General features: G+C 41.0%; 1 protein-coding gene across 2 annotated transcripts in view; it reads left to right on the forward strand.

Moving 5' to 3' along the window:
- The window catches only part of zbtb16a (zinc finger and BTB domain containing 16a), a 111,218-nt gene that overhangs the window by 64,534 nt on the left and 32,412 nt on the right, over positions 1-14,272 (forward strand). For both annotated transcript variants that reach the window (XM_017492930.3, XM_053687701.1), the window contains exon 4: positions 4,376-4,462. In XM_017492930.3, coding sequence (XP_017348419.1) covers positions 4,376-4,462 — 87 coding nt within the window. The remainder of the gene's footprint in view (positions 1-4,375; positions 4,463-14,272) is intronic.

The raw sequence follows: 14,272 nt of genomic DNA on the forward strand, positions 1-14,272 counted from the left end.
CATTCCACATATAGCCATAGTACCATTGGGATTGATCATGCTCATTGGTATAAAATGGATTAAAATGGAGGTCAACTGTGCAGAGCTGGTTGTACAGTAGCGCTATCCAGGAGGCCTGCCCTCATTTTCAGCCACTTCACACCAGTCTGGTCCTGCTGATTCCTCCCAGACTGGATCTTGTTTCCTCCACTTCTGAAAGGTCTTTGTCTTGGCACCGAAGCACAGCGAGCATAGTCCCGTGTCATAATTGAAAGAACCAAGGACCTATGTTCGAGGGGGTGAAAAAAGGAAGCAGAAAACACATGGGCCCTTTGACCTTTTGTAGCTTGGGGGCAGTAGGCTGCAGGCCAGCACACTGGTGGGATTGTACATACACTGTTTACTATGTCCCCATGTATGGAGATCAGACTACAAGACATCAGAAGGGTCTGACACCACAGAAGTCCAGGAGTTTGCCTTGCCTTGTCTCAGGCTGTGCCTGAACTGAAATACCCTCCATACCTCAGGACGTAAGAGCTAAAATAACTGGCTTGTACTGTACAGAGGAAAGCTTTCAGGCCCTGCACCCACCCTTCCATCCTTTCTGTCTTTATTTGTCTCTCTCTTTAATCTAAGTAGGCAAAATGGATTATGAGATTTAGCATCCATAAAACAAGGGTGAACCACTGTGCCAATATTCATTTTAAGAATGTAAACTCTAAACTCATTTTGGATGTGTAAGTGTATTTGCTCTGTCAATATTTGTCTGCCTTTGGTCTGCGCTTAAACATTCTCTTTCTGGACTGTTGTCAATAGTAGCTCAAATATTTTCAATCATTTAATCTCTTCAAATCTCAATGGACTTTTATTATTATTATTATTATTATTATTATTATTATTATTATTATTATTATTATTATTATAACCGTCCTGTGTGCCTGTTTGGTAAAGACTCTGACAGTTATAGTTGTGTATGCATGTATTTGGTGTACTTGCACATCTGTGTGTGTGTGTGTGTGTGTGTGTGTGTGTGTGTAAAGGAAATCTGGCAGATCCCCAGCATTTTTGTCATGGTTAATAAAAAGGGTGGGGGGGGGGGGGCTCTGGTAAAGACTCTGCCAGTTATAGTTATGTATGTCTGTATTTGGTGTGTGTGTGTGTGTGTGTGTGTGTGTGTGTGTGTTTAAAGGAAATCTGGCAGATCCCCAGCATTTTTGTCTTGGTTAATAAAAAAGGGGGCTCTGTCTGCAGTACACATCTACTTGAGCGAGGGAACATGCAGTTCCTGGCTGTCCTTTCCAATTGGCAGCCTCCGTATTGCTGTGTGACTGATAAGAGGGTAGTGTAAATAAAACTGTACAGCACAGAGCGTTACTGCTGAAGGAAAGAGTCAGAGCATGCCGTCTGCACACATTGTTCTGACGAAGCTCTGTTTTTTTTGGGGGGGGGCGTTATGGATTTTTTTGCTACCAAGGGTACTGTCTTATATAAGCGATTTTGTGTAGGCTCACCGAGCAGCAAGGGTGTGTTTTTGTTTGTGCCTTATTTGTTTGCTCCTGTTCTCATCAAAGAGACAGAGTGTGCGATTAGGGCACCTGATGAGGAGTTAGTTCTACAAGTGCTTGATGGTCTCTTCATTACAGCCTTGTTTGTTTTGGTGGCACATTCTGTTTCTTTGCTCATCACAGTATGCTCTGACTCTAGATGTGTGCTGTATCTCTGTGCACTCACCACTCTGGATGCCGTCTGCATTTTACACGCTCGTGCACGAGGCCACTCTTCGGCAGCACGAGCGATTAGCACGAGTGTCCTCTTTAGAGGCAGTAAATCCCTCTCTTCCAGTTGTGCAATATTTCAGAGGGGAAGTGAAAAGGGAACAGGCTAGTGTGGCACGTGGCACCTCTCCTTTGCTTCTTGGGAACCTCAGTTGTGTAAGGGCCCATTATGTCAGGTTCGGCCCCGCTGTGGCAACTCCTATGAGGTGCGGAGGAGGAAGTGGAAGTTGTTAGAAAACAGCTCTTTTATAGCCATGGCTTTTTCTGTGCCGGAGAGCCAGTTATTTCTAGCCTTGGCCCTGTGCTCACTTTCTGCACCACAGCCCTGAAAAAACAGAGAGGGTGGGGTGATGAAGAGGTTTAGGAGCTAAAAGACACTGTGCCAAACCTAGCTGAGGTGTTTTTCTTGTGCTTTTTTTTTTTCATCACCCCTACTTAACAGGAAAGCACGTATTGATCAAAGGGAAAAGTTATCATTTATCACTTTAATTTTTTTTTTTACAGTGGCCTAAAAGCACACCCCTGCTGGTGTAGGTTGCATGCTGTATGAACCTGTTCCAGATAATGATCCACTGTTGCTTACGTCACTGATGGGATTTAAGGCTTGTAACTCTCGCAGTTATTTAATGTGATGATTTAGCGTCTACATGAAGTTGCCACAGTACCTGAACAGCACAGATGTGGGGTTGCTTTGCCCTTAGTGCCGATCCTTGTGCACCAACTAAAGGCTTTTTTTTTTAAAAATACTTTCTTCCGTACAGGCTTCTAAAGTCTTCAGACTGAACTCCATCCCTGTAAGAGAAATCTGTATGTCCTGCCCACCTCTGTGGCAGTTGGCTAATAGTGGAGTAAAAGGAGGTTGTTTGATGAAAGGTTTTCATAGCAAATCTCCTAACTAAGGAATAAAACACTTTGGGGTGTGCAGTTACAGGGAAAAAACAATCCACAATGGGGTGGTGTGATGCAGCCCAGTGTAAAGTGGAGTTATTCTTACCACCCCAAAGTTGATTATTTTGCCGAAAGTATTTTATTTCTCTTGTATACCTGAAGTTTGCCAATTGCTGCCAAATGTATGCTGATTATTTATTAAAGAATGAAACACCAAGCATTTAAACCATAGTAGTAGTTACGTTTAGCTTTGTAGAACTTTCCTGTTTCCTCATACAATACGATAAGAGTTTTTCCTCACCAGACTCTCTTTTAACCCCTCCTGATGTTAATAAGACCAAAATTACAGCCAAGAAACTCAGTCCTCGGTCTTTCACATGTCAAAAAACATGAAATTCCATTTTTTTCCTCCCGATTCTTACAAAGTGATGACACTGGAGACTCATTCCAAAAAAACAGAAAGTCACCATATCAACAATTCCATGTTTTTTAATCCATTTATGTAATGTTCACCATACAAGTCCCTGTATATGCCGCTGCTTTACAAGCAATACCTTATTAGAACCAGCACGTTGATCTAAAGCTGTGCTTTTGTCTTGAAAGTGGCACTACTGCCAGAGCTGCTGTTATTGAAAATTAATCAACACCTTCTGACCAATCAGAATCAAGAATTCAACAGCGCGTCAACCAAGTGGCGGTATAAATAAAATCTCGGGACACGAGGCAGGGGACAACCTGGGCGGGGTTCCAACCAGCCTATAAGTGTGGTATTTATTTTGGATTGGCTTGAGCTGCAGTTATATTTCACAACAATACAGTTGAGTTTCTTTAGTGTCTGTTTTTGTAGCTTGGCTGTTTGTGTAAGATGATTCTATATCGTCTTCACAAAAAACTCCATCCTCATCTCAATCAACACATTCTATTATGCTGTCGGACAGAGAGCAATAGCTTTCACCTATTACTACTTGCTGTTTGATGCTCCTCCCCTTTTGTATGATGGACAGCCTGCAAATAGCTAGGAAACCCCTACATAAACATTCCAGGCTAACAGAATTTCCTTTTGTCTTGTTTTTGAATTCATAAACTAGGCTTTAACCCAGCACTTCTTCTTGCTTCACTCTTCCAGTTGATTTAAGCATGTGTTTTCTTATGAATTGCAAATGTAATAACATGCTGGTTGCAAGTGTTTTTTTTTTTTTTTTTTTTTTTTTTACATGCCTTTGAATGTGTTATTGCACTATTTATTCCCCTAATAAAAACTGAAAGGTGTTTCTTCCTGTCTCACGAGAGGGTACAGTATGTTTTGTAACTTCATAATGGTTGCGAAACAGGCTTTGGCTTCATCTCAATCACACTGTGTTATATTAACTACAGCTTCCTGTTTTGGTTGCTGTGGTGCTGGAAATGTAGCAAGCCTTAATATTATTATTATTATTATTATTATTATTATTGTTATTATTATACAACATTCTCTTTACCCTGTGTCACGCCTGCAATGGAGAGAATGACTGTAGTAAATAGGAGAGCTCTGACCCGTAATGACCCCCTCTGATCAAACACAAGAGACAGCAGCCTGAGCACGGAGTTCCTGTGTTTGGATTCCGATTGCGACACTTTTGCACATCCACATTTTATGGCCATGACTAACACTGAGGACTTGTGCCACGGGTTGCCATGTTCTGCATTTTTGTACTGATTTTCTAAATACTGTAAAATTTGCTTTTTGTTTACAGCTGGAGAGAAGGCCATCGTGTGTGACCAGTGTGGAGCTCAGTTCCAGAAAGAAGAAGATCTGGAAGCACACAGACAGATTCACACAGGTCGGAAATTGTCCCTTACACAATTCACAGTTAAATGGTTGTGAAACACACATGGGGCCAGTGCTTATGTGAAAAGCCCTTGGTGGTTGTCCCCTCAGCCTTGTACTGACTAAAACACTAATAGAAAATGTATTGGTAAAAGTAATTGGTTTCAGTTAGTTTCTGGGTGTTGCTAGCTAGCTGTTTAAAAGTTGTGCTACATAAGGACTACATGAATTATCTTCAATTGGGCAAAAAGTGAAATGTGGTTTTGGGGGGGTTGTTTTTTTTTACCTTTTGTAACAAATTCATTGTATTGTGACTTTTAAAATTTATCAGCTTAAGCCAGCTATCTAGCTAGTTTCTAGCATAAGAGGTGCTACATTGCATGAAGTTCCTAGCAAGAGTTTTGACAGAAAATACATGGTCAGTCTTGCAGAGTCTACAAAAGACTTTCATTTCAATCAGTGAAATGAGTATTTACCATTTTGCAACAGATTAATTATGTCTTGTTTTTGCAAACCTTACTGTGGTTCAGCTAACTATCATAACTAGCATTCCCAGCATAAGTGGTGTTCAGTACTGGCTAGCGATTAACCATAGATAAACAGACAGTCCCTCTATACAGTAGACTACATGAAATTCGGGCTGGGCGATATGACACAAAAATATCACGATACTTGAGGACATTTCTACGATACATGATGCGTATCACAATATATAATTTAACTAACAAGCTGTCTGCAGAATAGTAGTAAAATTTTTAAAAAAAACTGTTGAACTGAGTTTGACAATTCTTTTCTTTAATGCCTACAATGACAACGGTTATTTTTCTTTAAGGAAAATGCATCACCATACCAACAATATCTCAGAAAAGTGTATTATCACAATATCCGTATTGTATCAATATATTGCACAGCCCTACAGGAAATACTGCTTCAATCGGTCAAACACTGAAATGGAAGTGGGGTTGATTTTTAGCAAAATAATTGTCATGATTTTCTAACCTGTAGTTTAACCTTTAGTTTAGCTAGCTAGCTAGCTAGCTCCTATGTTGAGAGTAGTTGGGGTATGTTAAGCTGTTAGCCAGTTAGTTAACGGTAGATAAATTGAGTAGTTTCTAGAGTAAGAGGTGATATTTTACCTCACGTTTTCTGGGTGTTCATGTAGACTACATAAATTGTTGTTTAGGTTGTTTTTTTGTTGTTGTTGTTGTTTTGCACTTGGTATTCTAGTTTTAAAAGTGTAGGTCAAACTACAAGTTGAGTCTGGATACTGGTTGAGTCTTACTGTAAGCATACTCAATGCTAAATTTCAGTGTAGTGCTAGTTACAAGTTAAGGACATGAGCAAGCATTAAGCAGTGTAATACAGGCTGGTCCAAGTAGTTATAAACAGATAAAACTCTCAAGTCATGGTATTGTGTGTAGCGACCAGCCTGCACTCTTCCCTGGCATGTTGGCTATTAGACAAGCACTTCCTGGAAACATTTTGGAGTAGGGGGGTGTTTATCCTGAGTTTGCTCGCTCCCTCCAGTTGTTTATGGGTTTGAAGAGGAGAATTATGGGGACAGGATAGGGCTGGGCGATAAAACGGTATCGGTATTTATAGACGGTACACCTTTTATCAGTAACGATAGAAAAAATGTTCGGTATAACGCTTGATAAAATGTAAACGGACATGAAATTTACAAACGTGCACTGTCCCTGGATCATAAACAGCCTATTCTATGCCTTGATAAAGGAGTGTGCTACGAGTGATAAGCAAACAGCCAATAAGAAGTTGCGTGGGGTTCGGTTGTGTCATCACCATGTGACATCAGCACACATGAACACATACAAAAATGAGTTCAGAGCCTGCCGAGGAGATTGTGAATAAAAAAGGACGTGTCGACTCACAAGTGTGGCAGTTTTTTGTTTGTCTTTTTTCATTTGTTTGGGGGGTTTTGGGGTTTTTATTTTTTCGTCTGACCAACCTCAGAACACCATTGTGTGTAAGCTTTGAAGAAAAAAAGGTCCCAGCCAAGTATGGAAACACAAGCTGTGAGAGACTTGTAGTGCGCATGCGCAGTGCTCCGTACATGTACAGTGTGAGTGACTCTGAACAGCTGGTGAGGAAGAAAGGTGACATTTTGCCGCTTTTTGTGTTTTCTGTTAAAATGTTGGCTCTGGGGAGGACAGCGAGCGTCCTGAGAACAGGAGCTTGACTCGTCAGATGCAGACCTCAGCACAGTGTATTCCGGAAGTAAGTGTTAACGTGGAAGGTTTCTACGAGGCTAGGCTAACTATGCTAACAGACTGAGCCCCAACCAGAGCTCCAGGAGTCCCATTCTGTGGTAGAATGGGACCCCTCAAAGTTTGCCTTTTACATTGCACACATTTTGTAACATTTCATTGATGAAGTTCAAGAGTTCCTTTAAAACTTATTTATTTAGTCTTCAAGACATGAGAAGATATTTGTTTAAATTGTATGTTGTTCTTGACTGCTAAAACTAAAATTATTTGTTGTTTACCTTAATAAAGTGGGTAAATTCAAAATATAGTGGTTAAATTCAAACATTTTTTTTCTACTGCCTTTTGAAAAAAAAAAGGACTAAAATTTATCAATAATTGTCGATACCGAATGATATGAAACATTATATCATGATAAATGTTTTAGCTGTACCGCCCAGCCCTAGGACAGGATCAAAAATAGCCTTGAACAAGTTTGGCTGGGCTGGCTTGTTTATTACCCTTCTCACAATAACATTGTTACCTGAAGGAAAACTCCTGGAAGATGCCAGCATGCGCTGTGTAACTAACCTTCTCCCCACCCCAAATGCTTGAATGGGTTGGCATCAGTATGGAATATGTGCTGACGTGATGCCATGCCAGGAATGATGACCTCCGGCAGGCCACTGAGTATGAGAGGGGTGAGGAAAAGGATGGAAGGCGGAGGGGTTTACTGACGTGTTGATGCATGTGGTTCTCTGTATATTGGGATCCTGCTATGCTCGGAGTCCTCACCCTGCCGACAGGCTCGGCTATCTGCTGTGAAGAATGTTCTAGCAACCAGACGTGCATATACACACGTAGTCTAACACTCCACGGTATTTATGCTTATATAAAGCCTAATAATCCATTATAATCTGACTGATGACTCAATCAGAATAAAAAATGTTCATATTCGTATACACCCAAGTCGGAATGGATTAAGCCAAAGGGAATTAATGTCCGACGGAATAAATCAGTTAAATGGAATAATGTAAACCAGTCATGTAAACCTTTTCTCTCTGATTACTTTCACTGTCAGGATCTGCATGTGCTTTTCTGTATATGTTTGTATGAGTCATGATGCTCATGATGCTCATGATGCTTGTGCAATGAAATGATCGTGTAAGAAATCAAAGTTCATGGTACAGATTTTAATCCATTTCAACTGATTTATTGGTCGTACAGTACGAGCGACGGAATAGGCGTCAAACAAATAATTTGGGGCATAAATTGACCTCAATAAAGTCGGCTCAGCATTCGAAATTTATTCAGAACATAGACATTCTGCAAAGTTATTCTCAAACAGAACAATATTAGCATTAGAAGATGACATTATGGATCCTGATAATACAGAGTGTACATTTTATGTTCTTTTCAACCAGAGCATCCTTGCTCCTGAACGTCAAGCAAATATGAAAATCTCATGTCACAAACTCTTCTTCTCACTATCCATTTAGTAATTACACTTGGATGAGGTTTTGAGGTTTCTGAGATGGGAATAATTTAAAACTTGTTAAAAACACAAGCAGTGCAATTAAAAAGCTGAATGTGCTGACACTAACCCACACATGCTCCACACATGCACATATCTTTGTTTCAGATAACATAATATGCCTATAAACCTCTCTAGGTTTGTAATCCTACAAATGTTTTTAATTTGAATACACACCAAATGTCAGGAAACTTTTATATTTATATATATATATATATATATATGTATGTATGTATGTATGTATGTATGTATGTATATGTGTGTATATGTATGTATGTATGTATATGTGTGTGTATATATATGTATGTATGTATGTATGTATGTATGTATTTGTAAGATATATAAGAGCAGGATTTGGCTGTTAATGATACTGTGGGGATCAAAGGGGCAAAAGTAGCTTTGAACCAGGTTTGTATAAACATGATAAATACTGAGGATTGGAAAAAAAAATTGTAAATGTAAAATTGTAAATCAGCATATAGCATATCACATGTGCGTCTCCTATTTTTATTTTTAAAATCATGAATCGAGAATTCGATGCAATATGGAGCGATTCACACTGAAGTTATTTAAACATCGTATATGAAGCACAAAAATCCCATGGCTTGTCGCAACTTCTTTAAAAATCACTCTCGCTATTCTTCATCCAATCCTCCCACACTACCTCGCCAGATCCCAGGAAGGACTAGGCTTGTCTTTACATACTGGGCCTCCAGAGGGCCTTGACCAGTATAGTCATTGTAAAGAGGGGTTAAACTGGGCTAACGATCAGAGAGGCATAACAGTGGAAAGCCTGGCTAAATATAGAACTGAAGTCTGGAGTAAAAATACGGGCAGTGAGTTTTGTCGTCCTGCCAGAGAGCTGAGCAGCGTTGAGGCCAGCCTCCTCTGTGGCTACCAGGCTTGTATTTTAAACGTTTTCTAACGCACGGCGAGTTTGATACAATACCCCCCCCCCCCCCCCCCCCCCACGCAACCCCAGTCCCTCAATATGCTCACCCATATGTTTGTGCACCCTTGAAGTTGCGTTATTAGCCTAGTGATTGTATAAAGCCTGCAACATGAAGAGACATTTTTATTCATCTTTGTTTCTTCTTGCCAATATCTTCCTTTCTTTGCCATGCATAATCATCACCGTCACCCCAATCCCTTGTTTACATGCACAAACACACACACTACCCCTGTAGACACAAACAGACACACGCACACATGCGCACTAGTGGATATGTAACTCGCTGTTGCACCCACTTTATAAATAGTTAATGACTGCCAGCTTGGAGATACTGTTTATGATGGCAAAAGTTTTCATGCCGTTGTAAACATCCAGGTCTCGGTTTTCAATTTGGCAGCTACTCCAGCTAAAGGCCATAGATGTGCAGGGAGCAACAGTTATTTCCTGTAACATTATCAGAGCCACTGCTGCTGAAATGGACTGGCTTCCATTGACTGGGTTATTGGAAAAGCCTTCACCATCCAAGTCGTTCGTGGAAAAGTTAACATGTTTGGCACCAGTTTAATGGCTGCCCAACAAAGTCAATAGCTAATAGCTTATTTTCAGAAATAATTACTTTCCCACTGACTTTGAAATCAGCACCATCTGCTCACGGATCATGCTCTGTGAATATTCTGTTACATCGCAGAAGTGCTAAGTAAGAAATGGCTGAATGAAAGCCATACTTGTACTTTGATGATTAGTGTGTTTCAGCAAACACCTCGCAGCAGTGTATTCTGCCAGTTTTCTGATGCCATGGACATCATCAGATGTTCAATGGACACCATTGTAGTTCCCAGCATGTGATGTTGACATCAGAGAAATCAGCTTTTGTCATACTAGAGCCTAAAGAAAGGAGCCGACCCTCAAAGGGCAACACTGATTGTCTTACTATTTATCTATGTTTTATCATATACCACAAATGTAGTCAATAAGCCAAGACACATTTGCTTCTTTTGGTTTTCCATTTCAGTTACTCTCTCTGGGGGGAGAAAAAGTTATTAACCTGTATCTTTCCTTGTCACCCTCAAGGTTACATCTATTATCTGTATCCATTACACGGTAATGTAAATGTAGCCTGCCGTTATAAATGAATTAATGTACATCACTGGATGGCTATTTTATCTGTAATTATTATTTATGAGCCGACTTGTTTTTGAGTTATTGTGGTTTGGATTAAAGCCATTTGATTCAAGTGACCAGTTAAACAGATTAATAACTATATTTAAAAAAAACAAAACAAAAAAAACCCTATAATAAATACAAGAGCTTTGATAATGGTGTGTCAGATTTCCACTACTGGAACTAAATAATAATAATAATAATAAAAAACTTTTTTAAAATCTTGGTACGGGGGGGGGGAAGGTTTGAAAATAATGGATTATTGTTTTCATGAGGAAAGAACCCTGTAATGTTGCTAACACATAATGGAAGTCTCACTTCATCTTGGCAGACTCATTTGGGGTAAAGTGAAGATTGGGCAAATTAGATTTTGCTCTGAACTACTCCTTTAACTTACTGTTACCGTTTAGTCCTCCAGTAACCAGTGAGAACTGGCTTTGCAAGGCTCTAATTTCATTTCAGTAACCAAACACTGTTAAGATGACACAAATGATCAGCTGAACATACTGTAATCTGGCCAGTGGTGGAAAAGGTTTTTTTTTTTTTTTTTTGGTGACTAGCGTTCTTTGGCTAGGTGTCACTCGCTCTGACATCTGTGTACTCTAGGCCTTTAAGACAGTGTCTAGTTAAGGCACTAAAATAGTTAGTAGTCTTTGGTGCCAGGACTTTGGGAGAAAAACATCATGTGTTCTTGTTGACACACAGCTCCAGTGCTGCACAAGTTTGACCTACTTTAAAGGGCAGAGCTCAATTTAAAGTTACTTCACTCATCTCTCTGGATTGGAATGCAATCTGTATGATAAAAAGATGCTTTTGTGTCTTTTGCTAAAGGGGTTTTAACGTCGTATTCTCAGTAAGGTGTATTGATCTCAGTCTCACTTGGGTTGGAGTCACTGTTTTAGCATCGTGCTATGATGTGAAGCAGAGAGCTCTGTTTAGCACACGCAAGCGATGAGAGGCTGCATATGATATGGGAGGAAAGTTCTAGGCTGCCTGTGGCAGCCAAGCAGCGTGGGTGGCTATGAATAGTTTTTGGAACCTCTGCGAACAATGCTGGTATGACCATGAGCAGATGGAACGGACCAGGAAACCCCTCTGTGTTTGCTAACGGGGGCCTTTTTGGTGAATCCTTCAGAACCTTGATTAATCAGTCAGCTCCATGTTTAAACTTGGACCACAAGAGCCGATTGCCAGGCCCCTTGAACAGACACAGTTTCGAGAGAGAATCCTCTGTGTTGTTTCCAGAAAAGCTGCATAAACGGGGAGAGCACCTGACTGCATGTAAATCCAGTAATAATAGCAGCTTCTCTCCCCACCCCACCCTCTCGATTTCCCCCTCATCCTTTTTAAGCCTTGTGTTACAGGGAAAATATGCAAACCATTTTGGATAGGGAACAGTGGATTTGCTCGGTGGGAACACGGCGTGACTCCAGCGAACCAAGCCACAGAGTAAACACTTTCTTTCTCAAGCCAGAAATAGTTTTGAAGAGCAAGAGAAAAGCAAGAGGACAACACGCCTGTGTTGTGGTGCAAACAGAAAAAGCAAGGCCTCCTCCCCTTTTTTTTGTTTTTTTTTGTTTCTTTCACACACACACACACACACACACACACACACACACACACAAACACAAACACACACACACACACACACCCCAACCCCATCTGAAAATATTCTCTAATCATGCCCCCCAGCACCCCAAATGACCCCCATCCGCTCCGTCTCCCCGTGCCTGTCGCTCACAAATTAGGTTTGTGCCACTGGTAAACAGAGGTCATGTCATACATGTCCATTATCTCAATCACACCAGAGCGAACAGGGCGTCTGTTAAGCATTTACTTAATTGTAACGTTATTAACTTGTCAGAGCACGTTAAAGTTGCACAACACAATGTGGGTGCTTGTGCGAAAGAAGAAGCTGATCTGGCAGGTTGGTTTGAAGACAAACCTGGGTATTGAAGAGCACATGGGGAAAAAATAATGCTTTGTTTGGGAAGCATTTATAAGCTGCGTTCCAATCTGGATGCAACTACCTTAATATCTCTCGAAGGTACCTTTTCACTGGGGAAAAATTTGAACCAAAATGGAACCATGGCAAGGATTGCATTCTGGATACCCTTCAGGGTCATCAGAAAGTGCAAGTTTTACTGCACTGAACTTTTTTAAAGATTATTTAGTGACTTGCATGATTAAAGAAATGACCGCTAGTTTTCAGCTAGACTACTGAAGGACAATGCTAGCTAGCTAACAGGATTGAAAGTGACCAAGCTGCGTAGTCTTTGAGATCTTTGAGATTGTTTTATTAGCTTGATTACTTTAATCACAAAAGGCCTACTGTGAATCTCAGAACCCCCTCCAAACACTCTGGACAATGCTCTTTAGTTATGAGAGAAACAATTTTCGGGTAGTTTGGTCTGCCACGTTTATTGAAACGTTCATAGAACTCTGATTCGATGAACAGAATTATGTCTTTGCCTACGCCATCAAGGATACCTGCAATACTACCTCCAAAATCAGCTTGAAATAAGGAGTTCCATGGTGGCAGCCTTTATATCAGGAAGTCACATAATGCTGCCTAACTTTTTATCTTTTTATAAAAGAATCACAGCTCAAGAGCCGAGGGTAGAGGTAGCGGCAAAACCAGTGCCCATGTGCCGGTCAGCTGCCGATGATTAAATGACTTATTAGCCATGCCAGACTCTATCCCCATATCTCATTTTACATTCATTATCGTACAAGCTGTCCCCCACTCCAGCGGAGGACCCATCTGTCTGAGTCCCTCGCACTCTCTGCATATGGCTTTATGTTTACAGTCAGATTCCACTGTCTACTTTGGTCTCTGAAGTGGAGTTGTAATTATGGCACTCAGTGTCATCCTTTATGGGAGTCAGTAAGCTAAATATCCTCGGCGAATGCTATTTCGTTGTGTCTTCATCAAGTGGATAACAGGTGGCACGGTCCAGGCTTTCAGACCCAAATTCCTCGCCTCTGCATTCGTAGTTTGACCCAGGGCTCTCGAGCTTGATAAGCATCCATATGCACGAATATTTTGAGATGAGCTGCTGAGATTTGAATTTGAGTAGCCTGGAAAATATGCAAGTGCTTTGAAGTGGTGAGTATGTGCTTCCTTACAGCAATGAAGGCTTTTATTTTGTCTTTCTACATCCCAAAAAATAAGGAGCAGCACAAGTGCTTGGCCGCTGTATCAGTGACCAAATTAAATCAAGTGCAGGCCAGACTAGACTCTCTCTCTCTCTCTCTCTCTCTCTCTCTCTCTCTCTCTCTCTCTCTCTCTCTTTTTTTTTTTTTTCTTTTTTTTTTTCCCTTTCCTCTCAACTAATTTTTTCCCCAGATAGGATCTAAATGAGTTTTCCAGTGGCTGAGATGCTCAGCTGGCTGATAGATACCATGTGCAGACGTGCAGCCAACACCCAGAAGTAATCATCTGCTGGCAAGAATGTTTCGCCATTAGGCAACGTATAAATTCCCACAATGAGTCTCTCTTTTATTGACTGACTCTTGCATTCTGGATGCAACCCGGGTGTGTGTTCAGCTTGGGAATGTGAAAAGAAGCCTCCCCAGACCTACCACCGACACACTGCTCTGGACTTCTCTGGCCCGGCTTAGCGAGCACGCTAGTGGCAGCGGGTCTTTTGTAGCATCTCTGCATGATGGCCAATATTGTCTCTGGGCAATGATTTGACAGCAAATAGTGATCTCTAAATCCAAGCATTAGGAGAGAATCCTTATGAGCGAGATCTTTTGAGGAGCAGTGTGAGAGACAGCAGCACATGTCCAAGGGAGAAGGAAAGTTTTGTGCAGAGATTATGGACTCCTGTCGGCCCAGTGATTCACACAGCGCAAAAGGAGCCAGCAGGAATCTCCCGATCTGCTCAGCATCCTAGCCAGACAAGTGTCACATTGCCATGATACAATCAGACTCCAATCCTGTGTAGAACAAGCATTAACACCCCTCTA

Source organism: Ictalurus punctatus, chromosome 18 (genome assembly GCF_001660625.3).
Source record: "Ictalurus punctatus breed USDA103 chromosome 18, Coco_2.0, whole genome shotgun sequence".
In the NCBI taxonomy this organism is placed as follows: Eukaryota; Metazoa; Chordata; class Actinopteri; order Siluriformes; family Ictaluridae; genus Ictalurus; species Ictalurus punctatus.